Source organism: Melospiza melodia, chromosome 9 (assembly GCF_035770615.1).
Source record: "Melospiza melodia melodia isolate bMelMel2 chromosome 9, bMelMel2.pri, whole genome shotgun sequence".
Classification (NCBI taxonomy): Eukaryota; Metazoa; Chordata; class Aves; order Passeriformes; family Passerellidae; genus Melospiza; species Melospiza melodia.
Genome location: NC_086202.1, coordinates 16,316,776 through 16,343,372, shown reverse-complemented (window position 1 = coordinate 16,343,372; position 26,597 = coordinate 16,316,776). Strand labels below are relative to the sequence as shown.

The window sequence follows — 26,597 nt, the reverse complement described above, 5'->3', positions numbered from 1 at the left end:
GTAGTGCCACATTGTGCAATGGAGTAGTTGACAGGCACTCTGTCAGGCACCAGAAAGGAAAAATATTAACTGAGGCTTAACCAGGCTGGTCAGAGTTACAGTCACCCCTGGGACAGTCTGCAAAATAAAACTCTGCCCTGTGTTTGAACTTCCAGTTCACAGACTTGTAGGCCATGTCAAAGGCTGGAAATCTTTATCACCTTTGTTTTGAAAGCATACATTGTATGGAAGCATTTGAACTACAGGTATAGGGGTTGCCCTTATAAAGCTGGTGAGTTTTGCCTCAACTGAAAGTGAGTCACATCTAGAACAATTTCAGGTGCTTTGTTTAACTGAGTTGTACTTTGTGAGATATGTTGGTGAGCTGACTGAAGAATTTGTTATTGTCAGGAAACAAAGGAAATGTTTCATCCCTGCTTCTGGTATTTATATGATCCTCTGTGAGCTGCCTGTTGCTCATTAAGCTGGAGAGTGAAAAAGTGTTGATGGTTTTCTGTGGGATTAGTGAGCTGGATTGACTTGCAAGGTATGGAGGGTGTGGGAGCTGATGCAGCAGAAGGGATTGTAGGACATTACTGTGCAGGGAGGGGAAATGGGCTTCCCATTATGTGGGTTTGTGGGAGGAAGGGCTCTTGTTCCTCCAGCACTGTTTTGCTTGGAGTATGTTGCTCATTACGTAGCTGTGACTTTGATGGATTAGATATTCCTGGCCATACAAAAAATACCAGAAAATACAGATACACAGAATATCTGTAGTCAGCTGGTAAAATTTCTCCACTTCTCACAGCTGTGATCTAAGACTTTGTTTTAAATGCTGTGGGTAAGTGTCCTTTGATCATTCTTAGAGAAGATTGACCATAGTGTTTGGTGTAGTGTTAAAATAGCTTTATAGCTGCCTGATCAAATATGAAAATGATAGAACAGTCTAACATAAAGCTCTGCTTTGCTACTTCACTCTGAAAAGTAAAGGCTGATTCTCTTCCTTTATTTGTATTAAACCATTCTGAAATTGAACCCCATCAGTTACCTTGCTTATATGTCTGCTTGTTTATGTGTGTTTTTGAATGCCTGAACTGCTTGTAAAGCTTACCTGGGCAACAGCTCTTTGTTGGGGGCAGCATGTAGTCTGGTAAAATAGAGTTTATCAGTGAGCGTTCTGTACAAGATGTTCTGCAATACTGCTAAACACTTTCAACTCTTAAAACTTCCCAAGTGTTTGTGTACCTGTAGTAAAACTGGTCTGCCAGCAGAGTTTGTAAAGCCACTTTGGGACTGGTATTCACAGGAGCTTGATAAGAGAGTTGATCTAATTAAGTCTCATCAGTGCAGTTCCATGATAGTTCTGTCAGTCTCTGTCCTCTCCAAGACACCAGCGGCCACCTCCTTCCAGCTTCTCAATCCTCAGCTTGAGAACTGTCCTTGACAGTTCATTAAATTTCAGGTGGACCTAATTGTAGCCAAGGCTTTAGTTGATCACTAATACAAATGGAGACATATTTAATTAAAAAAAATATTACAAGCTTGGTCTTGCTGAGGATGGTTGTTTTTCTGGGTAGGATTTTTCATTTCCTTATTTTATTTGTTTTTGTTGGAGGGGTGAGGAGGGGAGAGAGGCCAAAAGCTTGCTTGTGTAGCATCTAAGACCGCAGATTTAGAGTATTGCAAACACTGAAGCTTCTTTGGAGAGGGTAGTTTGGAATATTCTTTGGGTTGTCTTGGTGCAGAGAATAGGAGGAGATCTTTACATCTAGAAGCTGCTAAAACTGGAAACCTGTAACAAATCTGTGGTTGGGGTAATACAATTAAAAGAGAATCTATAATCTAGCTGCTGCTTGTAGCAAAATGGTGGAAATTTAAACTGTAAAATTGGTTGGGTCACATCTCTTCCAATATAGGGCACAACTTTGAAACTTGTGCTGAGAGCAATCAAAAATGTGTTGGATCAAAATGGGCCGACACTTGAAGCTATTGAAATTAAAAATGTAGAATGCCTGTTGCTCTGCAGGCTTTGTAACTGGCTAACCAAAAAGGTTTTATTTCCTTTCAATGATTCATTATTTATGCTTAGAGTTGAGTTACCTTTGTTTCTGCATGTAAATTATTGAAAAGTCTTGTTTAAAGCAGAGGGGCTAATTCTGCTTAATAAAGCAATGGGATTTTTTTGTCTGCTGTTATTTCCAAATTATTTCACATGAGAGCATAACAGAATGGCCAAGACTCGAGTATGGAGAAGAATTCTGATGTGTTCTTAAACAGCTTTTGTGTGTTATGCCTGGTAAAGAGATGCCAATATGAATTAATAGTTCTTGTTATGTATTTGGCTATGGAATATTCCATACAGAATATGGAATCGCAGGCACGTAGAGGTTTCCAGAATTTGTTCTAAAAGTATGGTTTTAAGTAAAAACGTCTAATTTTAGGGCTTTTAAAAATGTTTCTATATCAATTCATGGAACATGTCTCTTCTAACTCCTTACTGATACAATTCTCTGGGTAAAGATTGTTGGGTAAATAAGTAATTTCCTTATCAGCTCATCTTTCAGCTAATTCAAATTTCAACAAGTTTTAAACATACACCTATTTTGTATGCCTATGAAGCTTATTAAGAAATTAGCATGGGGTGGAGCAAGAGCAGATGGCATGTACAAGCAGAACTCTGCTCTTTGTGGGGATGCAAAATCAGTTGTTTTGTAATACAAACACAGTTTTTAATGACTTTTGTTACTTCATTCCTTTTACATGCTCTGAGGTTTTGTTGGAATCAGTAGATTTTTAATGTTGTCTCAGAGAAATTTAACTTCAGGGCTTTTAGCTCTATTTTTGTAACTATATTAAAAACACAGAGAAAATGTACTGGGGTTTTTTGGTCCAACTTGGTGCTCATTTGTAGCATTACTTCTATGCTGCATTTCCCTTCTTTGTGATTCTGTGAGGAAAAGCTATGTGTGATAGAGTGAGGATGTTCTTGATGGGATGCTGATTCCTTCCTGGATTTAAAACGATGCAGTTGTCTTATGCAGTGTTTACTAACAGGTACTAGGTGCTTAATCAAAAGGAAAATCTAATCAGCCCTCACTTCCTCTGTCAGTTCTTGTGGCTTTCAAATCTTGTTTTCTCAGCAGAACAATTCCCTGTTATCAAAGCTCTTGAAAGATGGATGGAATGAGAAGAAATGATTGATGATGGAAAATGACAGTAAACCAGATTGTTGTGTGTAAAGTAAAAGTCAGAAAATATTTTGACAGTTAGCTTTTTTATCTAAAAAAAGTAACGTTTACTCTGCTAGTATGACTTGAAGTCTCTTTTTGCAAATTAATGGGTAAACATTTTGAGCAAGCTCAAAGTTACCTTGTAAGGATTAGAAATCAGAGAATAGTAGTTTACCTTTCAGCATTGAGATATAAACACAACATTGATTTATTGGTAAAATAATCCTAAATTATGTGTATTTTATTTGGAAAGATGTTTTTTTGTTGCCACACTGTATGTTTGCCAAAGGTGCCCATAGTTTAGTGGTTTTGTTTTGGTTTTTGGGGTTTTTTTTGGTTGGTTGGTTGGTTTTTTCCTGGTTTTTGTTTGTGTTGGGTTTTTTTGGGTGTGTGTAATTTGTGTTGTCTGGGGTTTTTTTTGTCTAACGTAATGCAGCATTTCAAATTAAATTAATTTTTATATTAAAATGAACTGTAAGAAAGTATACTTTCCTCATGTATAACAGTAGTGATGATTATAACATGGTTTATGCTCTCCTCTAAGACCACTTGAATTTTGCCATTTTTGTGTAGTGCAAGATGAATAAATTAGAGAAAAGATCTCATTGTTAGTGTGCTTTATATTGATATTCATCCTGAAGGCTCAGGTGTAACTCCAGCCTTCCTCTACACCTGGAATCTGTCTATAGATTGGTGAAAGTGTCAGAATAGGTGAAGCTTGAGCCTGTATATGGAGTTGTAATGATGGAATGACTGGGAAGGAAAGCTGCTGAAGGTGGTGCTGGGATGCACAGAGCAGTGGGATGCTGCCAGCCTGTTGTTGTGGCACACAGTGGAGTTGTACAGAGGAAAGATCCATGTATGTTATCTTCGTTGAAAGAGCTGTAGCAAAATGATGTGTAGCTTGAAACGAGGTTAGTTTGACATTTTTGGTCAAACAAAAGATTCTTGTCAGACTCTTGTTCTTGAGGAGAGGTGACTCAATTATACCTAGAGACAGAGTGCTGGAGATGGAGCTGCCCTGAGCCATTCCTTCCTGCTGCTGTTCAAAGCACTTCAGCTTTGTTTGAGTTGTGCAAATACAGCACAGTCTAGTTTTGGATAAAATTTAAGATCAAGGTTCAAGTAATTATTTCATCTTTTCCAGTAAGTTCCTCTAAATCTTGGAAATCTGTTGTCCTCTTGACCTGTAACTACTTGGAAATCAGAAAGAAGTTTTTTGTGTGAAGATTTTTTTGGAGGGGAGGGCAAGTCAAAACCCCAAAGTAAATTAAAAAAATCACTAAAGTATCAGGTTCCACCTATCCCCTTCTGAGACTTAATTCTAATTGCATTTAGACTGCACTAATTAATCTTAAATAGCAACAAAAAAGTGATTTTGAAAGCAAAAGAGGGATGAAAGCAAGCAATTTCATTAGTAGAACATAGTGTTAATGTCACCTGTAGAAATGATTAACATTTTGAATTGCTGTACCACCAGTATGGTGAAATTTGCACAGACTATGCTGGGCACAGGCAGGAATAGTTGAAGCAACACAGTTAAAAATAAGGGGGAAAACCACCAGTCATAGCTGTCATTACAGCTGTTGCAGTTGTGTGCTCACAGCCCACAGGTTTTTGTTTGGTGTAATCAAAACCATGTTAGCAAGAGATGTCTTGGTCTGTGCCAATAACTTCTCATTCTGTGGCACTTCATTTAGCTTTTGAGCTCTTCAAGGCACCTACTGAGACATTTTGGAGTGTCATTTGAGGGTGTTAATACGTGTTATATAAAAGAAGCAGGGAAAAAAAACCCTTGCAGCTTTCCCCTGGGCTTTTGTAAACCAGAGCTTAAATCAATGAACTAATTTAATACTTCTGTCCCATGGGTCCTTGCAACAGAAAGAATTGTTCACTTCTAAAGTGTAGACTCTCTTTTAAGGAATTTTGAGGTTTTCAAATGGATTTTGAGATTCTGTACCAAAATGCTGTTGACTTTCCAGCCATTTCAATAGTTGACTCTTCCCAGGATCAGTGAGACTCATGAATATTCTAAGCAGCAACAAATACATCAAATCTAGTACACTTCCTGCAGTTCAGTGAATGCAACTTGTGAGCATTCACAGATGCTGTTCCTTAACAAGGCTTTTGTAAGGCTTTGCTGCTGTCAAGAACACCTCAGATGTGATACTGTTCTTTGCCAAAACAATGTATTAAGAAGTGTCCTTCCATCTTCAGCAAAGCTTGTAATCTCTCATTAATTTCTTTCTGATTAGAATTCCTGTGTGTGGTTTATTCTGACAGAATACAAAGTTTTGCGAGCTCTTAGCCTTCACAAGAAACAGACTTCATTCAATATGTGCTCAGTAAATGTTAAACTTCATTCCTTCCAGACTACATTAAAGGTTTGTTTTGATGTTTTATTTGTTTAAAAAAACTGAAAAATTAAATCTTGTAAAAGCCATGAGCATGCCTAAATCTCATTTTTTTCCTTTTAAAATTCTACCAGTTACCTGGTTAATAATGAACCAGCTTTGATACAATGACAGATTGCCATCAATATTAAATGCATCTTTCAGCTTCTACATATGCTAGAGGCAGTGGAGTTCAACTGCCAAGTAACCCTGGTGGTATTCCATAGTGTGTACAGAGACTGGGTGGTTATTGCTACCTGTGAAATCAAGAAAGATGCTCCAGAATGTACCTTCCTGCATACCTGCTTTTGGGGGAAAAAGTCTTCTCTAATGAAGTTCAAATACAGCTGTTGCAGATTTAAGGGCAAGGCTGTGGGGTAGTGCAGAGTCTTTAGAAAACTTGTCTTGTTTTGTTGTTTATTCTTTGACTGCTCCTCCTTCCCTCCTGAAGACAATGTAAAGCACTGTGAAAAGTGCCCTTATGAAATGAGCCTTTGTTATTTATGTAAGCACACTTTTTTGTCTTACAGAGTGGATCTGTTTATTTCACTATAGTGTTCAGTTCTGGGATTGACTGAGGATGGTTTTTTTCAAAGGCATAGGGAACCATGGTCTTTTTCACTGTTCCTCCTTTCCAGGCTGTGTATCAGAAACCACTGTCTTGGAGCTTCTGAGCTAACTTGGCTTCCACAGGGGTGGATGAAGATATTACAAATTTCTCTGATGGGGACATCTGCGGGATGTGTGGATCACAACCAATGCTTCCTAGAACAATTTGTATTAAACTATTATTAGTAGCAATGGCTCAATTTCAATAATGGCAAACAACTATTCAAACCATGCAATCAGTTATTCCCAAGCATGCTTTCCCAGTAATTGGGTTGGAACAACATCTGGGAGACCTCCACAGAAGTGGCACAGTCTACTGTGGCACCAAAAGATTCTATTGTCTTTTGTGGGCATTCCACAAAAATGTCTCATGGTGTTTGTGTCGATCAGGTGTGTGTGTAATCCTGTACTCCCTGCCTGCCTGTAGCAATTGCTGTTTTCTTGAATGCAGTCTTTTAATTTTTTTTTTTTTTTTGACGAGCTGTTGATGATGGTAGTTGGTGGCAGTGGCCTCAAATGGAGTGAAGAGAGTCTTTTGGTGTTCTGGGTTTCTTGATTTTTTTTTTCTGGATTCCATGGGACCACCAGTCTTGTGCTTAACAGTTTTTGGGAGGCTTCCATGCTCTATCAGCACCTACTTCTCCATCTCTCCAGCCCACTGCTTGCTGGTGGCTAGATCCTCAACTACACACAAGCTCACAGTGTAGAGTTCATTCACACAGACTTGCGCTGAAGGGATTTTTGACAGGCATTTCCTTGTTTCCCAAATAACAAAAAACATTCTGGGAACAAAAAAATGAGCTTGTATATGAAGATCATACAATGTCTTACAAACACTACAGTTCCTAATTGTAAAGCTATGCTGTCTGGCCAGAAACCCTGACAGCACTGGAATTTAAGAGCCCTGAATGCTTTTCAGACAGATTGTGGTTGTTGAAGCATGCTCCTTTTATCTGGGAGCAAAGCTAGGAGACGTTTTGCTGTGCACAAACATGACTGCTTCCAATTTGAAAAGGAATTGTATTTTAAAATACAGCAAATACATTAAGTGAAGAGTAAATCTGAGGATCTCTTTCCAGAAGAAGAGTGTGAAGTTAGCTAGTTAACACTACAAAAACATCTCCCACCAAAAGTACTCCCCTGTTGTGTTCTCTGAGGTCAGCTGGTAAGCTTCCTGAGAAATAACCTTACAGGCTCCTGAGCTTTTAATCCCTTTGTGGGAAGAGTTTCTGGAAAGTAACTTTCCAGTATTCAAAATAAATACACTTCTTTCATTTTTAAAGCACTTGTACATAACATGCTCTGTGGGAACTTGTGATTGGAGTCAAATAGTATAGCTGAGTATCTGACAAGTGGTCACTAACAGGGTCTTGTGATGGTTGGCTTCCTAAGAAGTAAGAGCAATGCAGTCATCTGCCTCTTTGGGTGTAATTGATTAGGCACTGATAAACCTTGTCTGCCAAACTGAAACTGTGTGATTGTTTCCTGATTTTCTAGTCCATGCTATGAAAGTTGAAGCCGTGAAGATTGGTAAAAGTAATAATTTACCATTAAAAAAAAAGTCTCTTTGAGTTCCAGGGTGTTTTTCAGCTGTAGTCATTTCAGTCTCCAAATAAATCAGGAAGAAACACTTAAAACAATCCCCAAATAAAAGTTTGAGAATCTGTGGTGTGCTGTTTATGTATAAGGAAGTGCCTGCTATTACTAAAAAAAGCTCTGATAAAGTGGTTTAGAGGTAAAGTTGAGTGTTAAATACAAATATTAGCATCAAAGCACCTGTAATGAAAGATGCTCCACTTCAAATTAATTATTTGAAAGCAGAATGCACTTTGCATTTGCTGAGCAGTAAATCTCTACAGTTCACCCAAGTGAACTGGTGGAGAAATTGAAGAAATGTAAATAGGGTAGGAACAATATACTTTGTTTATATGCTTATAACAAACAAAACAAATCCTTTCTCTCTTTTCAGAAACTTCTTCACTAAAAGGACAAAGGAACTCAAACCTGCTGTCCAAAGTGCTCCTGGTTGGAAGTTGTTTGGAAAAGTCCCACCCAGGGAAAACCTTCCAAAAGATTCCAAAATTATTCAGCAGGTGAGTAAACATCACATAACTCAAGCTAGGAAAATTGTAAAAATAAGATACAGGTACTGCATTTCTCTGCTGTTATATCCACATTGGTGTTATATGATCACAGGCTGCTCTGAGAACATTACTTTGGGGCTTTGTTTAAGTAATAGTAGTTACTAAGGAATTTGAGTTTTATGATTATTTTGTGCATTCTTCAGTACATCTCAGTACTTATAAAAAGTACTTCCAAAAAGATGGAAGCACTTAAGCTGTTTTTGTCAAGACATTAGAACTTGCATTAATTTCCCATAAAATTTTGTTGTATTTAACATGATATGCTGCAATATGACTCATTTTTCCATTGCCGTCCTTGTCTGGAAGACTTCCTATGTAGGTGACCTCTGACAAATTGCTTAGAATTCTGAAACATGTAATCTTCTTTAATTTAAAGTTTTAATCTCACTCAAGATACTTTGTTGCAAAATAATACTGTAAATTAAACTTGATTTTGAGCTACTGGAATTCTTCACAAAGACACCTCTGATTTCCTTCCTCTACCACAAGGTTGCACTTCCATATAATTGTTCCTGTGGAATCTGTCTTTGATAAAATAATACTTCTGATAAAATAATACTAAGATGTCAGTGTTCAAAGGGGAGCAATTGGTAATGTATCATTACCGTAATGTTAGCGTGCAAACCTGAAAGATTTGTTGACATAAGAAATATAAATGTCCACTGTGTTGGTTAAAACAGTAACTTGAATCTCTTGAGGTCTGCTTTCTCTGTCTGCTTTGTTAAATTCCAAATAAGCTGATGTGTTTGGCAGGTGTAAATGGCTGTGAATGAGGCAGTGTTCAGTTGTCGCCTAGAAGGGGCTTTGTGGCAAAGGGGGCCTTTTGGGAGCAACCAAGGTCAAAAACTAGAGGATCTTTTTGAAGGACTTTAATGCAATGTGACTTGTGACAATGGGTTGAAACTATGTGACCTTTGAAGATCCCTTCCAACGCAAATTATTCTGTGATTTGAGTGTGAAGTAAAATGAATGCTTTTACAAATTTAAGTGGTTTTCCTCTTTGGGTGGGAGAGGGCAAGCATTCTTGCTTTGCTTGCCAGGTGCATGCTGTTGGCCTTGTGCTGTGAAAATACTGTGGTAAAATCCAGATGTCTCTTCCATCCTGAGAAGTGGAGAATCTGCACAGTGTTACCTGTCATCTGCTTACTGTTTTCTAGTAATGAAGATATTTGATCTGGAGATCGTGTTATAATAGAATTGTTTGGGTTGGAAGGGAGTCCTGCTCTCCCTGCTATGGGCAGACACCTTCCAATAGACCAGATTGCTCTAAGCCCTGTCCAACCTGACTTTGAACACTTTCAGGGATGGGGCATCCACATCTTTCCTGGGCTATCTGTTGAAGATGATGATCTGAAGAAATAGTCTTACTTTCTTATTCTGTTTTCCCTCAGTGATGGTGTTTGTTTTTAACAGTAGTGTTTCTGTTTTTTAACTCCTCCAAAGTGTCGGAAAAGCAAATGTATCACAACAGTGTATTATCTTTAGCCATGATTGAGTTGCTTCTAGTCATGTGGTTTGTGCTATAATGTTTTCCAGATTAGAGTCACTGTTGGATTTACATGATCTTGAGTGAAGTACCAGTAATTGCTAATGGTTTTAGCTTTCTATTTGGCTAAAGCATTCATAGTCTTTATCTAAAGCATCATGAGCTAAAAGATACAGTTACCAGTGGCGAACCAGCTTGACACTCTGCTCTACACACAGTTAGAACTACATACCTAAGGAAATTTGATTTTAAATTGTGAAATGACCCCAGTGTCTCCATAATTAGCATATGTCAAATGTCTTGCACGTGTGTTTAAAACTTACTATGTAGCTCCTTGTGCATATGCCTTTGAAGAAAAGCTGATGGTTTCTTTTCTCAAAATTGTTGGAATTTGCTAAGCTGGCGATGGGTTAGAATGAATGTAGGCACAGTTGGTTATTGAAGATCAATGGGGAATAGCATTTTCACTTCAAATGGCTGACTGTAGTCTCTAGACTAATTTCTCACTATGCTGGGGATGTGAGTGAAAACAATATAAGGCCTTCAAGAAGTTGACAGAAGTATGATTAAAGCTTAATGTGTTTTGTTTACGTGGAATTCTGTGAATCTGTCAGGTGACTTCATAACCTACATGGAATATCTCTCCAAACGTGCTCTTTGACTTTCTAAATCAAAGTGGAGGGATCAGATATGATTGAAACAGAAACCTCACATTTCCCCCCAATTTTTTAGCTCTTTGTGGCCAGAACCATGGTTACTTCTTGTTAGCCAGCTTTTTAAAATGAACCTTAGGTGTAGGACTACAAGAAGGTAGGAAAGCTGCCTGTGAGGGAGTTTATGGCAGTTTATTATTAGCCATAAATCTTGCCATTCCTGAACATTATTTTTCATGGTTGGACATGGTCCTTTCACTTTACTGATGTCAGTGGCCAGATTTGGGAGGGTGCAAATAAACCCTTGATTAAGGAAACTCAGTAATGAGTCAGCATCCTGCGTGTAAAAGATGAGATCTGAAGAAGTCCTGTTGCAAGAAAAATTAACTCACAACAGGAAAAACTTTGCAATTAATAGGAGGAGGAAGTCTTTTGGATAAGGATAATACTTACATCAAAGTTTTATGGCAATATCATGAAGCATGAAATACTTTCCTGTTAGTAAAACTGAGAAAAATTGCATCATTGTAGATATATAGCTAAAAGACTGGTGGGGCTTATGTGTCCCTTTCCCATCCTGGCTGAAGGAAACCTCTCTTTTTCTTTTTGTTAATGGTAAGGATGATGTAGTAAATTGCTGATCACATTTAAATCAATGCTTGTGGCTCCCAGTCACTGTCTATCAACTAGACACTGCTATATGACAACTTCCAGAGAAGTCAGGTAGTGCTTGTATTATCTTGAATAACCTCCAGGAAAATCTGGGAACTTCACTGGGGATACTGTTTCAGACATTTTTCAGATGAGGATGCCAGCCAGCTGTGCCTTCAGAGACTGCCTAATGAACATGATTGTGAGTAATTTCTTTGCAGGCCTCTCAGGCCGTGTGGAAGATGCTGAGTGTTCCGTGGCACGGCCGCCCGTGGCGTGTGCCCCGTCCGTGCAGCTGCGCCGCCCCGGGCGCGACGCGCTCCCGCAAACTGGGTCAGAGGTTGGAAGTTCTTGGCAGCTGCAGATCCCCACTCGCAGCTGCTGGCACGCTCAGCTCTCCTTGGATTTAGAGCTGCCCAAGCAGGATGTGATTGAGGCCAACTCTTTTGCTGGACATCTCCTTCCTCTGGGCTTTTTTCCTTCACTGTTTTATTTTTTTTGAAAAGGGAAAACAGCTCCCCAGGACTGCAAATGTCAAATGCATCTGATGGTTTTAGGAAGTGTGCCTTTTTTCATGAACTGCAGCTAATAAAACTAGCTATTATAAGAAGCATGTTGTCATTAATGATCAGTTTGGTAAATTCTTTTCAGTCTGTACAGAAATCTGCTTTAAATTAGACTGTTGAAATACTTTAATGCAGAAGCATTTAAAGCAGAAACAGACTCGGGGGCTGATATATAACATTTTGGAATGTATTGACCCAAAGTCCAGATTCTGTCTAAAAATGCAAGCACAATTTCAGTTTTTGTGCTTACAGTTAAAGAGCTTTTAATCTATGATAAAAATTTTTCTGAATATCAAATCATTAAGTTTACCTTACTTTATTAAGGCAGGCTTGCATACATTTTATTAATGTGTTTAAAGCAGTATGGTGGGTTTTTCATAATATGCCTGAATTAAAGTAAATTCAAAATATGCAATTATACTTTGCAATATAAAAACCAAGCAAAACATAGACCAAACTTGCTTTATCAGCAGTTTTAATAATGCTTTTCTCAGTGGCAGCCTTAAATGAAGTGGAAAAAAAAAGCTTATTTTCTACTTAAGTCTGCCACAACATTAAAAGCTTGCAGTGATTTTAGCAATGACTGCTTGTTCAGAAGTGAAGTGAAGCCATCTTTTCCAATAGCTGTCACCTTGTGTACAAAATTGAAGGTTTTAATCTTTGACAGTCCATTAAGTACTAGCTTTGACTGGGTCACTGTTTTACATCTAACCTCTGAAAATATGTTGGGATGGCTCTGAAATATTTACAAAGATGAAGTACCTGAGGGCTAAACCAAGTGTCTTCACTTGAATGTTTTTCCAATGTTGTTATCTCCAGTCTGAGATCTAACGGAGAAATTGCAGTCATTAATTCGGCAGAATTCCCGTGGTCTCCCAGGGACAAGGGTTTTCAGAGGCTTCTCTTCAGAGGAACAGATGTGGTTTGAATCAGTTTTCATATGACTCAAACGTTTTGGCTTGCAATATTAACTCTTCCCTCTTCCCTCCAGTCTTGGTTTTTAGAGTTTAAAAGTGCAAAAAGCTCTTAATGCCTATAAAATGTGTGTGTGTGTGTGTGTGTGTGTGTGTGTTTGTTTGTTTGTTTGTAAGCAAACCCAAGGACTGACTATCTTAGGAAAGTTGTTGAATGCTTTTTTACAGGAGTGGTTCTTAAGCATATTGTTATTTAGAGGCCCCATTGGCTCACCTTGCACTACTACTCGAGAAAAAGGAAAGGCAATACTTCTGCCTGTTTGCCAGATACAGAGCAGAAATACATTGGTAACAAACTGCCTAGAAACAAGGACTGATAATAAATGGGGATATTGGGTCTTGCAAGGAACCTGTAACACCTGTAGCAGTATTATAACAATTTGCCCTACCAGAAGCAGTGAGAAGGCTGGGATGGTTTCTTTGTAGATGCTGTATCTGGTCAGATTTTCAAGAAATGTCCTGCATCATTCAATTATCACATGTGTAGTCAGTAAAATATCTGTTCTAGAGGTAAACCATAGACATTCCCCAATGTTTTAAATTTCTTCAGTGAGTATCTTGTCAGTAAAATGGTGACAGATGCTTTCTTTTGTTTTGCATAAAGGCCATAAAATACGGTTCAGCTCCTACTGCCAGGACGTCCCAAGTTGCTTTGACAAGGGAAACTTGTTAAGGAGAACTTCTAACAATGTCAGTGCTATGTTGGTGGCACAAATGCATCTTCAGGGGAGTACCTTACAAGGGGAGAAGGGATCAGTGTTTTGAAAATGACATGCAAGTATTGACTCTGCTGATGTGAATTCTTTTGACTGCTGTTTTTTTTAAAAACAAAGTCTTTAAGAACAACTACAATGAGTATTGAAGCAACTGTTTTCTTACTAAGGCTTGAAAAAGAAAGCATGGGCATACATAGGTATGTGTTTTCATTTCTGTTCCTGAAAGTTGCTGGATTTGGAGGAAACAAATAATATAAATTGAGATAATAAAAATTATAGAACTTACTTTACTTTGATGTGATGGGGACATTATATTTTTTTTTGGTCTTCTGGATTCTCTCTTTGTGGGATCCCTCTCCTTCTCTTGGTTCTTTGAATTTCTTTAGCCAAGCATGATCTGTAGAATTTTTTCTTCTCTCAAAGAACTGAGCATTTGCAGGTTAAGCAGATATGCTGCTGAGCTTGAGGTGCTGAGGAAGCAAAGTCATCATCTAGGCAGGCTGTATCAAATTCCAAAAGGGTAGGTTCAGGTGGTAAATCTGCTGTCTTTCATGGACATTTATTTAAAGTGTGAGATTGTGGGGTTTTTTTGTTGGTTTGTTTTAATATAAATCTTATCCTTCCAAGGTTAGCATGGTACTTCAGGATGGAAAAGGAAAAATAGTATGGCAAGGAAGAAGAAAGCCTTTAAAATGGTTTCTATTATTCTGAACACTGCAGATATGTTCCGTTGAATTAATGATAAAAAACTTTTTTTCCTTCTTCCAGGCACAGGCTTAAAAGCAGTGGGCTTTGTTTGTCACCTCCCCTACACCCCATCTTTTAGCTTGGCTTATCTTTCCATTATAAAACCAACTTTGACTTTTGGTTGGAAAATGTGCAGAGCTGTAGTTGTACCAGGGTCTCCTGTAGCTGGGCTTGCTTTTATACCTGATTGCCTTGCTGCTTGAGTGGTGCTTAGAATCTTATTTTTAATGGAAGTGACTGTTGCTCAAAGCTTTACAAATGCATCCTTGTTATCACCAGCAAGGCTGAGGTATAGCCCACTTTAGAGCTTTCAGTTTAGAAATATCAATAATAACATGGCAGAGGACAATGTTTTGTTTCTCCTTTCTAACAGCATGTACCTTCCAAGGCTGTGGTTAAGTCAGTCTAATGTCTGTGAGTGGTGTGTGCTAGGGAGACACAGGGTGTATCAGGGACTGCCTTTGTCATGCATCTGAGAAGTGCCATGGAAAAAATCTCCCATGGGCAAAGGGGCTGATTACTGAAAATACAAAACATCAATTAAACCAGAAGAACAATCCAGTCAATGTCTGTACAGACCTTGCACAAGTGGGAAGTCTTTGTATATGTCTGTTTTGAGGGCTGGAAAAGGAAGAGGAACAGACTCATCCATGTTTTTTCAAAAATACAAGATAAATAGTCTACGTGTGAATTTAAATTTTGGATTGCATATTGCTGTTTTGTCATGGTCTTTTCCTTTATTTATTCACTAAGGCTCTGCTTCTGTTTTTCTTATTAGGATGACAGTTCTGGCAGTCTTGCGTCAATATCTGCTCTCAGTCTATTAAACACAGGGGTATGAAATTTAATATATACTTTTTGTAGTTGTATTTGATGCCATGCATGGGACTGTGTAGCACTCATTAAAACAGTACAAACATCACATTTTCACAGTAGCATGAATATTTTATGGCACTAACCATCATCTCATTAAAAACCATTAGCAAAATAAACAAGTTTCACATGTGAATCTCACTAACAACTTCAAGTGATAGAGAATTATTGTGTATTGTTTATATTGCATGTTCTTGGATAGCAAGAAATAGGTAATCATACAGCTTGACAGTAATTTACTTTCTATGTTTGCTGTGCCTCATTGCTTAATGGTAAAAGTTTTTTAAAGGCTAAATTTGTAATATTTTTTAACAACTTACTAAATTTGAAGATTTATATATTAGAATCTTTCTGTCTCTGAGCCACACAAGCTATTAGCACTTCAGAACTCCAGATGCTTTTAATCACTATTTTCCATGTGGAATTGGAAAACTAGAAAAGCATAGCTATTGAAACTTTTGTTACAATTTACATTATCTATTTGTGTGACTGGGATCCTTCTGAAATTGTGCATGCCCATTACTTTGTACACTTTTTGTGTAATTCTGCACTCTGTGTTAAACATGAACAGTACAGATTGGCTTCTCAGTTCTGTCCCATAACTGCTGGTTGGTTCTGGTGCCTGTGGTTCACATTACACGGCCTGGTCACTCTCAGCGTGTCTTTATTGGGCCCAGGGCCGGTGACTTCTTGTAAACAACAGATGAAACTTGATGCACCTTATTAAATATCCAATTGAGGAAAAAATACAGCAAACAAAGAATTGAAAGTGAATGGCATTAACTTTGGAAGATTGACCTAGAAACTCTTAAGTGTCTGTTTGGTTGTCCTTTTGTACTGTGTGAAGATTAGTATTTTCTTCTCCATCGATACATCTGTTCTTTCTATTTCACCTGCAAATTAGGCGAGAATGTACTGTTCTGCCTGTCCTGACAACATCTGGAATTCCTATTTCTGGGAAAATGTCTAGTTTATGACTCACAGGATTTTTAAGTGACATCTGCTCTTCCTATAAACACTCCTTTGTTTATAATCACTTTATAGCCAATGCTAGCTCAGCAATTTTAACATTTAACCTGGAGGCAACATGCATGCTGATGTAGGATTATTCATTAGCAGAAATTCTTTTTACATGGATGCACTCCTAGGTGATTCTATTAATGCTTCTATTCTTGGATGATCAGCCCTGATTCAAATGAAGGCCTGTAATCTTTCTGATGATATATCTAGTTAGCTGTACAACATAATGAAATAATCATATAGGTGTTTCATAGACCCATCTGCTCCAGTGTGTGTAGAAGGGAGAGAGGTTTAAAACCTTTTGCACAATATATGGCAATCCCCACTCTGTTTCATCAGCAGAAGCCACAGCTGATTGAATAAAAACTATTTTAGGGTCAGACTTAGCATTAGAGAGGAGAAAGCATATTAGAAGAAACTGTCATACACAGGATGTTTAATTGGAGTATTAGTATGCCTTAACATCTACTTTAAATAGAGGCAATCCTTAAGACAGGGGAAGCTTATTCAGTGTTGCATTCTTTAGTTGCAGAAATTCTCTACACATCAGATGCCTTTCTCCTCCAGCATACCTACAACATAATTGGATGTGTGGTGTTTTGTTTATATAATTGGTATTGTGAGAACTTCCATAGTCCTTGCAACCAAAGGCTTTTATCACTTATTCCCACGAGTTCAGCTTTTGTTATTGGATCATAAATAGATCAAACTTAATTCCAGATTCATGTTGAATTTTATGGTTGGTATTTATTCCTTTACAGCTGTACCGTTTGAGCTCTGTAGATGCAAATTTGTCTTTTCACACTGAATCCCTGTGTTTCACACTTAGCTAAATACTTTATCCCCACAAGCATACCCTACTTCAGGTCTACTAATGCTTTTGGAATGCTGCAGTGCAGCTGGCTTTCCTTTCTCTAAGGTCATTGGCTTAAGTATTGGAAGAGGAAGCTATGAGCAGTTACTTTTGTGTTACACAGAGCAGTCCAGTCCTGTTTAGAGGTATTGAAAATGACTCTCAATGATCTGACTGTCCTTATGGTACTACAGGAGAAGAATAAATGAAATTTCAGACTTGCATGTTTTCCATGTAGATAAGAAAAAGAAAAGGTGCAAGCAATAAAGACCTCTGTGGGTTTATTTACTTTTTAAAATTATTATTTAGAATACCAGGGAATTTTTTTGGTGTTCTTTGTTGTGGTGGTAGGGGTGGGGTTTTTTGGGTTTCTGGTTTTTGGATGGGGTTTTTTGTTGTTTTAAGAAGAAACTATTTGAGATATCTTTATCTTCTTAAACAAATGCAGTTTATAAGCAAAAGATGTTTTCCCAGCCCCAGTTACCTGTCTGTAGTTTAACAGGCTTATCTGTGTCTCTGCAGGAATAAAGACTAGAAATGCAAGTCCCTCCACATATTGAAGCACTCTTAAGTATATTGTCACAGTGCTTTTCAGGAAAAACATGATTTTAGCTTCTTACTGAGTTAATTATTGGCAGTAGATAACAGGATGGTGTTCCAGACTTAGTAAGATGATAACTTTTTATTAAAGCTGAAATTTGTTTATTTTGGAATTAGGAAGTGTTCTGGAATTTTCAATAAATGCCTGATATGTTGCAATAAATTTTTTTTAATCAACCTTCTTGTGAAACCATACATGGGACGCTTCCAAAGTAATTGTTTTACATATACAGGTTTTACATAGTCTTGAATCTTAGCTGTCAGCTGTTCTATCTTCTGGCTCATGCCCTGCATGTTAAGCATTTGACAAGACATTTGACTTGAAGTTGTATTTTGACCTTGTTGTGGGAGAATATTAACTCTCATCTTTCAAAGTGAAGTTTTATGTCAGTTCAAGCTTTTTAGATTCTGCATCAACTGCACAGTGAAGGATATTGGGTTCTTTACATGTCGTCATATAAAGTATTCCAGAAAAAAATGGATACTTTATTTGTAGGATTTCTCTACACATCTGATAGTTGTGGGATCTGATTTTCAAATCAGTTTCCTAGAGCACAGGCTTCTTTAGGAAAAAGCATCTTCCCTTGGAAGGTTCTGATACTTTGGAATGTATTTCAGTTTGGGGAATGTGCAGCCATGACAGTTTGAGCCTCAGGCTATTTTGGTCTCTCTATTGACTCTCTAGTAACACTTATAGTTCTCCTTCTCTGCCCATGTGATCTCTTTTTAAAAAATCCAACTGTTCATGATGTGTACTTTCAGAAACACAGGTGGATGATGAGTTCTGCCTTTTGTGAATATCTCTGTTGAAGAATTTTTAATTTTTGGTTTTTTCTTCCTCTGTTGCCTTGGAAATAGTGTATCAGTTCTTAGCACAGGCAATAGCTGGAACCACTAGTCCTGTTCACATGTATCACTTGGGTTAAAAAATGGCTTAAGAGTGGCTTCATTTCTGATGGACATCTTGCAGTGCTTTTTTAATATTTTTTTCTTCCCCCCCCCTTTTTTTTGCATACAAGTTAGATATGTAGAGATGTTGAAAAGGTTGCTAATGTTTGAACTTCCTCACCTCTGACCACTAAATGAACTTGATTTGGTTACTCTTGTTACAAAGGAGAATATGGAAGTAAATCAGAACTTCTACCAAGTTGGGATGGCATTGCTGTTGTGCTGCAGCCTGGATGCTGATCTCTGGGTGTTATCACAGGATACATTCCTAATTTACAGATGTACTGAGTGTCCTGAGGTATACAGCGTGACAGGAGTACTGAGGTTGTTTCTATTTTTAAGTGGAATGAAATAATTTTCGGCTTGAGAGTATGTGTGTTCATTCAAATGGTGAGCATTGAGTTTTTGATTTTGCTTGTGTAAATTATAACAGAACTCTACCAGTCCTGTGTCCAGTCGTTCAAGATACTTGTTTCAATGTGCCAAATGGTGTTGATGCATATTATTCCATTAACTTGGCAGTAAATTTTTATTTACAGAGGAAAAAAAGAAGGGGATGTGAGATTTGATGTTTTCATCTGGCTCTGTTTAGCTTTTTTCTAAGGATTGTGTCATATTTTTGTTTTGTTGAGTTGCTGTTGTGGTCAAAGGATTAGAATTCTTTCTTCCTCAGAATCTTGGGTATATTGGAGGCAGTTAAATATTTCTTTCTAAGTAGATTGCATGTTTTAACCTCAGCAGAAGGAAATTATATGGAACAGGCTTGTAATGATAAATACTGGTATATTGTCACTGAGTGTAGTGTAGGTGGGTTTGGTTTATGTGGGTGTGATGGGGCTGTTCCAGGCCTCAGGAATGTGAAGTGTACTGGATCTTAAGGGGGGCTGGATTCGGGAGGAAGAAATGGAAAGAGACACATGTTCTTGATTAGTGGTGGGTTTTTTAATTGTCAGCTTCACACGTTACTTAAATACACTTGTGCACTAGCTAGGCTGGGTAGATTATGCAGATTTCTTTACCACCTGATCCTGGGATGCTCAGTTGAAATATTGAACGAGAACAGATCAAAGATTAAGTTGATACAAGAAACTGCTTTCTCATTCATCTTTACTCGGCAGTCCTGGAAAGCTGCACTGTTGCTATCAGCAATTTCAACTTGTAGTGTTTGCCACTTGCTGTCTTGTTAAGTAATGTTAAAATATTTAATGTGAAATTATTTATGCATTTAGTAATATCATGCTTACTAATTTGGAGTGAGGCTGAAAGTTGAAATGTATTTTTTATCAATAATGCTGTTTAGGAGTATGAAGCACGGACAGGAAGAATGTATAAACCTCCACCCCCATCAGCCAGACGTAAAAATATTGAGTTTGAACCACTTTCAACTACTGCTTTGATTCTGGAGGATCGACCAGCGTAAGTATGAGTCTGCTGTGCAACTCAAGGACTGAATTTTAGCTAAAATTCTCAAGTCTTATGTGAAAGAATGGTTGGATTATGCTGTCCCACATAATAGCCTAACAAACTTGTCAGAAGAGCCTTTAAGTGAATCACAGTGTATTTGAGGATTTTTTTCTCACTGTAATGGAGCCACCAGTCTGTAATCTACTGTGTCTCACAGCGGTCTGTGACCATGCTCTGGGCATCCTCAAATCTTCAGGCATTTTCTTTATTTGTTTCTTCACTGCTTTTTCAGTGTGCACTTCCTTCTCCCATATCCTCCCTTACCCTATTTTGGAAACTTAAAACATTTTAGGTAGGTAATACCTAAAAGTGCAGCTGAAGGCAGGGAAACAGCAGTCGAAGATGTAACAAAATCCACATAAAGTACAAATAAGAATAGTAATAAAAAATGGGTAATAAATTGGTCAGTATTTTCAGATCTACAGTCTTCAGCAGTTTGAAGGAAAGAGAAAGGACCTGCTGACTAAGAACATAAAGAAAACAAATGGAGCAATGTTTTGAAATTGCACCATGGAAAAGCTTGTGATGGCACTGTTAAATGTTTGCTCTAATCTCTTCCAATTAGGAAATGGAAAATAAAGCATATTAGTGTTTCTTTGGATTTTCTCTCTGGGAGTGTATACACTCATTCCTTGCTAAGACAGAAATATTCTGAATGGAATTACAGATTACTATGAGTATTTGTTTTCATAAGTGCATTATTTCTTTTACTGTATGGTAGAGGGTAAGATATGCAACAACTTGATTGCTGATGTTTTTCTTTACTTTTACAGTATTAGAATTCACAAGCCAAGATAAATATGCTTTTACAAATGACACTTGTTTCAAATTGGAGTGCCATCCCAACCATGCAGTGTTGCCACAGTCTAACCTTTGAAAATACTTTCTGTTGTCACTTTCATTGAAGATATTAATAAGTTATTTTGTCTACTTATATATGAGAGGAGACAAAAAACTTTTTAAATATTAAAATGACAAAACTGTTTTCTATTTATTTTGGACCAGAGAAGACTAGACATTAGTTAAGAGGCTGAGACCAAACCCTGTGGTCTAATTTGCTTTGAAGTGAGTCTCCTTGGTCAAGAGGAAGTGTGTTTAGCAATTAGGGGATCATTATGCAGCCAAAAAACAAACACATTTTTATCTGGTGAACTTTTAGACTGCACCAAGCTTCCTTAGCTTCAGCTCTGACATCAGTGGTGATCTGCCCTTTCTTCCTTTGGCAAACTTACCTTCTTTTGTGAGAATTTTAAGAGGTTAACTACAATGAATAAGAACCTTTACCTTTTATTGAAAATACTTCATTATAGATTTCATATGAACATATGATTAAAATACACATGGCCAGAAATGCATTGGAATAAATAACTATATTGTATATCAGCATTTTCCTTTTGTCACTCACTTGAGCATCATTCCAGGTGTTCAGCAATTTAGTAACCTTACTTTGGGGGAAGCTCTAGGAGAACTAAAAAACAGGAGCAGCAAACATCTGTCTAGTAGTTCTCTACAGCTGTTACTGGAACACTGACAGTGTGGCAGTCCCAAAGCTCACCTTTGAGAGCAACCGAATTTAATCCTGTTCTGAAATGGTCCAGAATGTCATTTGTGTGTATTGAATTCAGGAACAACTTGTTTTCAGAAATCTTCCTGCCAAATCAGTGGAGGAGGCTTTACGTCATCGACAGGAGTATGATGAGATGGTGGCAGAAGCAAAAAAACGAGGTATGTCCACTGCCAGCAATGACTGTAATTCCTCTCCGCTCTGCTGCAAAAATAAAGCAAATCCTGGCTTGTAGGCAAGTGGCTACATTAAAGAACCTCTTGTGTAATGTCTGGGTTATTCTCTGGTGCATAGGGGCACGCAGTTTAAAACAGAACTCAGCTATCAAATTGTTATTCTACTACAATGAACGTAGCTAAGTTCAGAATGCAACTTAACCTTTCCTTTACTTTGTAAGGAAAGACTTAATTTTTTTAAGATACTTGTGTAGTAGAAACTTTCTGGATACTTGGACTCTTTTTGGAAGCTGTGTTGCTGCAGTTGCCACGACGAACCACAGTATAATAAAGCTGACTGCTTTAAGATCTGGTTTCCTAAGAATTTCAGATCAATTTCAATGTGAAGAGAGATGAAAACTTTGGGGTTATTTTTCAATCAGTTGTACCTGTGTGAACCTTCTTATTCCCACTAGGCACGATTAATTAAAAAACAGATCTGTAGCATCTGGTGCTGTGTCAATCTATGAATAGTTGTTGAAAGGACTTTTGTAGTCTTGTGCCTAGTATTCAGGGAATAAGCTATTTTAAGAATCTGTGCTCCATGTTTTACTTGGGCTATTTTCAGAGATACAAGCTTCAGAGATTGATCATCTATGGATCCATGGCAGCTTACTTTGAAAGATGCAATAAGAAATCCACAGCATTTGACAATGCATTTCACTCTGCTCTTGTGGTGTGTTCCTTGTAAATTGTGATCTGTGGTCTGTGTTCTTTAATAACGGCATCTTTGGAGGTTCAGCCATGTGTGGTGTTTTCATGTGTGTGCCCTGGTTTATTAACTGTTGCTACACACTCAAAGCTTCAGTAAAACCTTGATGAAGCTGGTCAGCCATCTCTGTTTACCAGGGAGGGCATGTTTACTCTCTTGACGTGATCAGTGCATGCTTAAATAAAAACTGTCTTGCAATTTCACAGTGGTTCTAAGTGATGTCAGGAGAGCATTGGTCTGTCCTTCTTTTAGCCTTTTTGATAAGAGGAATCTGCAAATGATCTTTTTTTTTATCAGAAGGCAGGACATTGTTCTCTTGTTCAGCATTGTGACTTTGTCTTAGGTCTTTAGGTCCTGTTTCCAGAAAAGAAAATAAGAATCCTTTTAGGTGGAAGCTTCAGTAAAATTTGATTGGTTTTAAAATGGATGTAGAATTGCACTTTTAAATAATAAGATTATCCATAAATATTGCTGGTTAGTCTAATAAATGAATAAGGCTCAGATGAAATATGGTATGAAAATCAAGAGTGGAAAAAGAGCGCTGATGATGTGCTTGCTTATTAGTTACCCTGTGTACTGCAGAGGAGAATTATCTTAGTTTTCTAGTCTGATTTTTGTTTGTCTAAATCACTGTATTTGAACAACTTAGCTTAAATTTAAAAATGTCCAGAGAAATACACCTACAATCAACAGAAATAATACATGCAACAGTAATTTACCCTTGATCTTTTAGACATCTAAATACTTGGGTAGTAGCTGAATTATTTACCTACTAATTTGTATGCACTAATACAGAGTTATTAACATGTTATGCCTGACAGAAATTAAAGAAGCACATAAAAGGAAAAAAATAATGAGAGAGCGTTTCAAGCAAGAAGAGAATATCGCTAGTGCTATGGTGATTTGGGTCAATGAAATACTACCTAACTGGGAAGGCATGTAAGTAAAGTTCTGCTGTATAAATGAGGCAAGCATGGCTTGTTTCTCCTCTGGAAACTGAGGACCCACATACCTTATTTTCCTTTTCTGTGTTGTCAAGAAGTCAGTTTTTGTTGCCATGATATAGTGTGAGGTCATTACAGAGCAACATGAAATGTGCTTTCTGGGAGCTGAATGTTTGGGGGTTTTTATTGGGGCTTCAGCAGAGATCTTTGAATATTGATTTGGTAAACAGTATGTTATTTTGCTTGTAAATCGCCCAGTGATTTTACAAAACAAAAACGTGCAATATGTGCCTTTTGTTTTTTTCTTCTCCCTGCTCCTATATATTAGGCGTGCTACCCGAAGAGTTCGAGAGCTGTGGTGGCAGGGATTGCCCCCAAGTGTACGTGGGAAGGTTTGGAGTCTAGCTGTGGGAAATGAATTAAACATCACTCCTGGTATGTTCCTAACAGATCACATGTTAATGCTAAATTAAGTTGATTATTTTCAAAGAAAAATATGAGCTTTTGTTAAAAATAAATAAATCTATATCTATAAATCAGGGTATATTTCTTTCTGAAGAAATGTATTTTATAAGGCTAGGAACAATTGTGTTTTACAGTTAGACATTGTAGCCTCATAAATTATGGAAACAAGGTTCAAAACCGGCTTAGAAAAACATTTAGTATTTTAAGAATTAAGGTAGTGCTTCCCCCAGAAAACAATTTTTTTGTTTAAAACTGAGAATCTGTAGCTTTGCTTTCTTAAGGGAGTGAAAAGGGGAATTGCTTTATTTTATGACTAATGATTGATGAATTGTAAGCGTTTTATTCAAAAATACAAATCTGTATTATGTAAGGCATGATTTCCCTGTCATAATTTGCATGTTCACAGCAGAAAGTACAAAACAGTGCACACTATAAAACTGTGTGTCGTGGTAACCATCTAGTAGACTCGTTTCCTGCCCCCAGTGATGAAACCAAATAACCAGGGCCAAGAATACTTAGCATGCTTTTGTCTTGGATGGGTGCTTTTCTTACTACTTCCCTTTTGGTTATTGGTTTTGTTTTGCTTTCTTGCAGAACTTTATGAAATCTTCTTGTCAAGAGCTAAGGAACGATGGAAAAGCTTCAGTGAGACAAGTACTGAGAATGACATAGAAGGTGAGTGCTCAACAACCTCCTATTCACTTTTACAAACCCAAGAAGTCTCACAAGTTCTTCTGCAGTTTCAGCATTAAGAATACTTGTTAAAAGTTCTCAAAGTCATTCCCTACTTAAATATTTGCTATCTTATAGCAAGTCAGTGAGTGAGGGGCTTGGCACCACTTACTTACTGTATTGATAAAAGACAGATTAAAATATTTCATGTGCTACTTTCAAATAAATGTTTCCTTTGAAGTGTCAAGACTCAGGCTCTCGTGAAAATATTAGATGAAATACAAAAAGAAGAAACAGCAAACTCAATTACAATACATGTTCTTGCTTAGCTCTTCTTAGATGGGTTCTCCTCAGTATCACTTCCATGATTTTGGGAAAGAAAAAAGAATATCCTCTATTTTTTAGTTCTGAAACTGAGAGGTGAAAAATACAAAACATGACACATTTCAGATCCCACTTGTATTTCCTTGCGTGCCCAGATCGCCTTTCCTTCCTGATCTATTAAGTGGGGATTTTAGCACTCTTTTGTCAAATGCAATTTTTTCACTGGCATATTGCTGTCTCCTGTGGATGTTCTTTCTGTTAAAAATAGTATCAGTGATGTTTTTAATGTTGGATGTCTCCTTTTATAAAGGTTAACTCTTTGTGCTGTTAACTGATAGTTTTTAAAATGCTGCCCTGTAATGGTGTCTTTTCCGTTACTTTAGTTGTTTGTGCTTGCCTTAGCCAGTCCAGACTAATTGCCTACTTTGACTGTAAATTATTTGGGTCTTCCTTAGGGATAGCCCTGTGACTCATCTGAAGGTTGTCTTGAGACAAACAATTTATAAAAAATTTGGTGTGTATATGACTGTAAATATGCTTATCCTTGAAAAACATGTTTGCCATGGCCCTTGGTCTGTGGAGTGGTGGTTTGCTTGTTCTTTTTTTGTGGGGGCTGTGGGCTGTCTTTGGGGGAAAGCTTAGGTAATCTGTTTTTTTGAGAGGTAATAGTTCTGGATGGGAATGAAGGGAGAAGGAGCTGTTTAAATTGTGCCAGATGTCCTGGGAAATGGTGTAATAAGGGAAACTGAAGAGTGATAGAATTTTCATCTCTGAAAAGCAAGCAAGCTGACAGTGCTTATTACTAATCTTTGGTAGCAAAGTCTGGAAGACCAGCTATGATACTTTTAGGAAGACTGGAATGAAGTGCTGCTTCCCAAGCTTCAGCAGAGCAGGTTCTGTTTAGCTGTTCATCAAATTGTCATCTTTGCTTTCCAGTTGGAAATCTTGTCTGATTTAAGCCCTCTGAAAGAGCTTTTCCCCCAAGTCTTTTACCTGTATTGTTCCCACGTTTTCACTAGTGTTTTTGTCATGCCCCTGTGGAGAGGACTGAACAGAGATAATTCAAGGGCTGGCAGAATTTCTTCTCGAAGTTTTTGGATGAATGCTGCCTTCCTTGTTTTTATGTGCCTACAGGAGTTTTGTTCTGAAGTTTGTAGAATTGATCGGCTTTAATAAGTGTTGGTTTTGCTTGCAGATGCAGGTGCATCTGTTGCTGATCGTGAGGCCAGTCTGGAGCTAATTAAGTTGGATATATCGCGCACATTTCCATCCCTGTATATTTTCCAGAAGGTGAGGTGCCTTTAACTTTCGTTATGACAGCTTTAAAATTCTGAATAGTTAAACAAGAAACATAACTGGTCAAATATGGAAGAGTTTTTAGAAGTTGTTTGGACTTCTTAAATGTTCTTAAATGAGAATAAAATAGAGACACTTAGTGATAGACTATGAGATTTTTTTTCTTCTTGAAAATGTATGAGATTCCTGTTAATGAGATTCCAATTAATTGATTCCTATTAATTATGAAACTACAGGCAGAAATGAGAGTATTCTCACTGCTACAGAAATCTTGATGCATTTTCAGGCTTTATGATTTTTATATAGCTATAATATGTGCATACATGTATATAAAATAAGATGCAGTATCGTTATATAGTAATTTGCACTATGAAGAATTAAAATATCCATTGTCTCTGAAAAGGAAAGTCCAACCTTGGATCTGTACCAGATATCTTCATTTTCTATTATGTACTGGTTTCTGCTGAATTATTTCATGGGATTATTGTTACTTTTCTTT

The 26,597-nt window shown here is 37.5% G+C and overlaps 1 protein-coding gene across 2 annotated transcripts in view; it reads left to right on the top strand.

Moving 5' to 3' along the window:
• The window catches only part of TBC1D12 (TBC1 domain family member 12), a 41,314-nt gene that overhangs the window by 8,785 nt on the left and 5,932 nt on the right, over window positions 1–26,597 (top strand). The window contains exons 2-9 of one of the 2 annotated variants that reach the window (XM_063163518.1): window positions 8,181–8,304; window positions 14,927–14,983; window positions 19,743–19,858; window positions 21,549–21,631; window positions 23,219–23,336; window positions 23,670–23,776; window positions 24,401–24,481; window positions 25,998–26,092. In XM_063163518.1, coding sequence (XP_063019588.1) covers window positions 8,181–8,304; window positions 14,927–14,983; window positions 19,743–19,858; window positions 21,549–21,631; window positions 23,219–23,336; window positions 23,670–23,776; window positions 24,401–24,481; window positions 25,998–26,092 — 781 coding nt within the window. The remainder of the gene's footprint in view (window positions 1–8,180; window positions 8,305–14,926; window positions 14,984–19,742; window positions 19,859–21,548; window positions 21,632–23,218; window positions 23,337–23,669; window positions 23,777–24,400; window positions 24,482–25,997; window positions 26,093–26,597) is intronic. The other variant, XM_063163519.1, reaches the window with a different exon arrangement.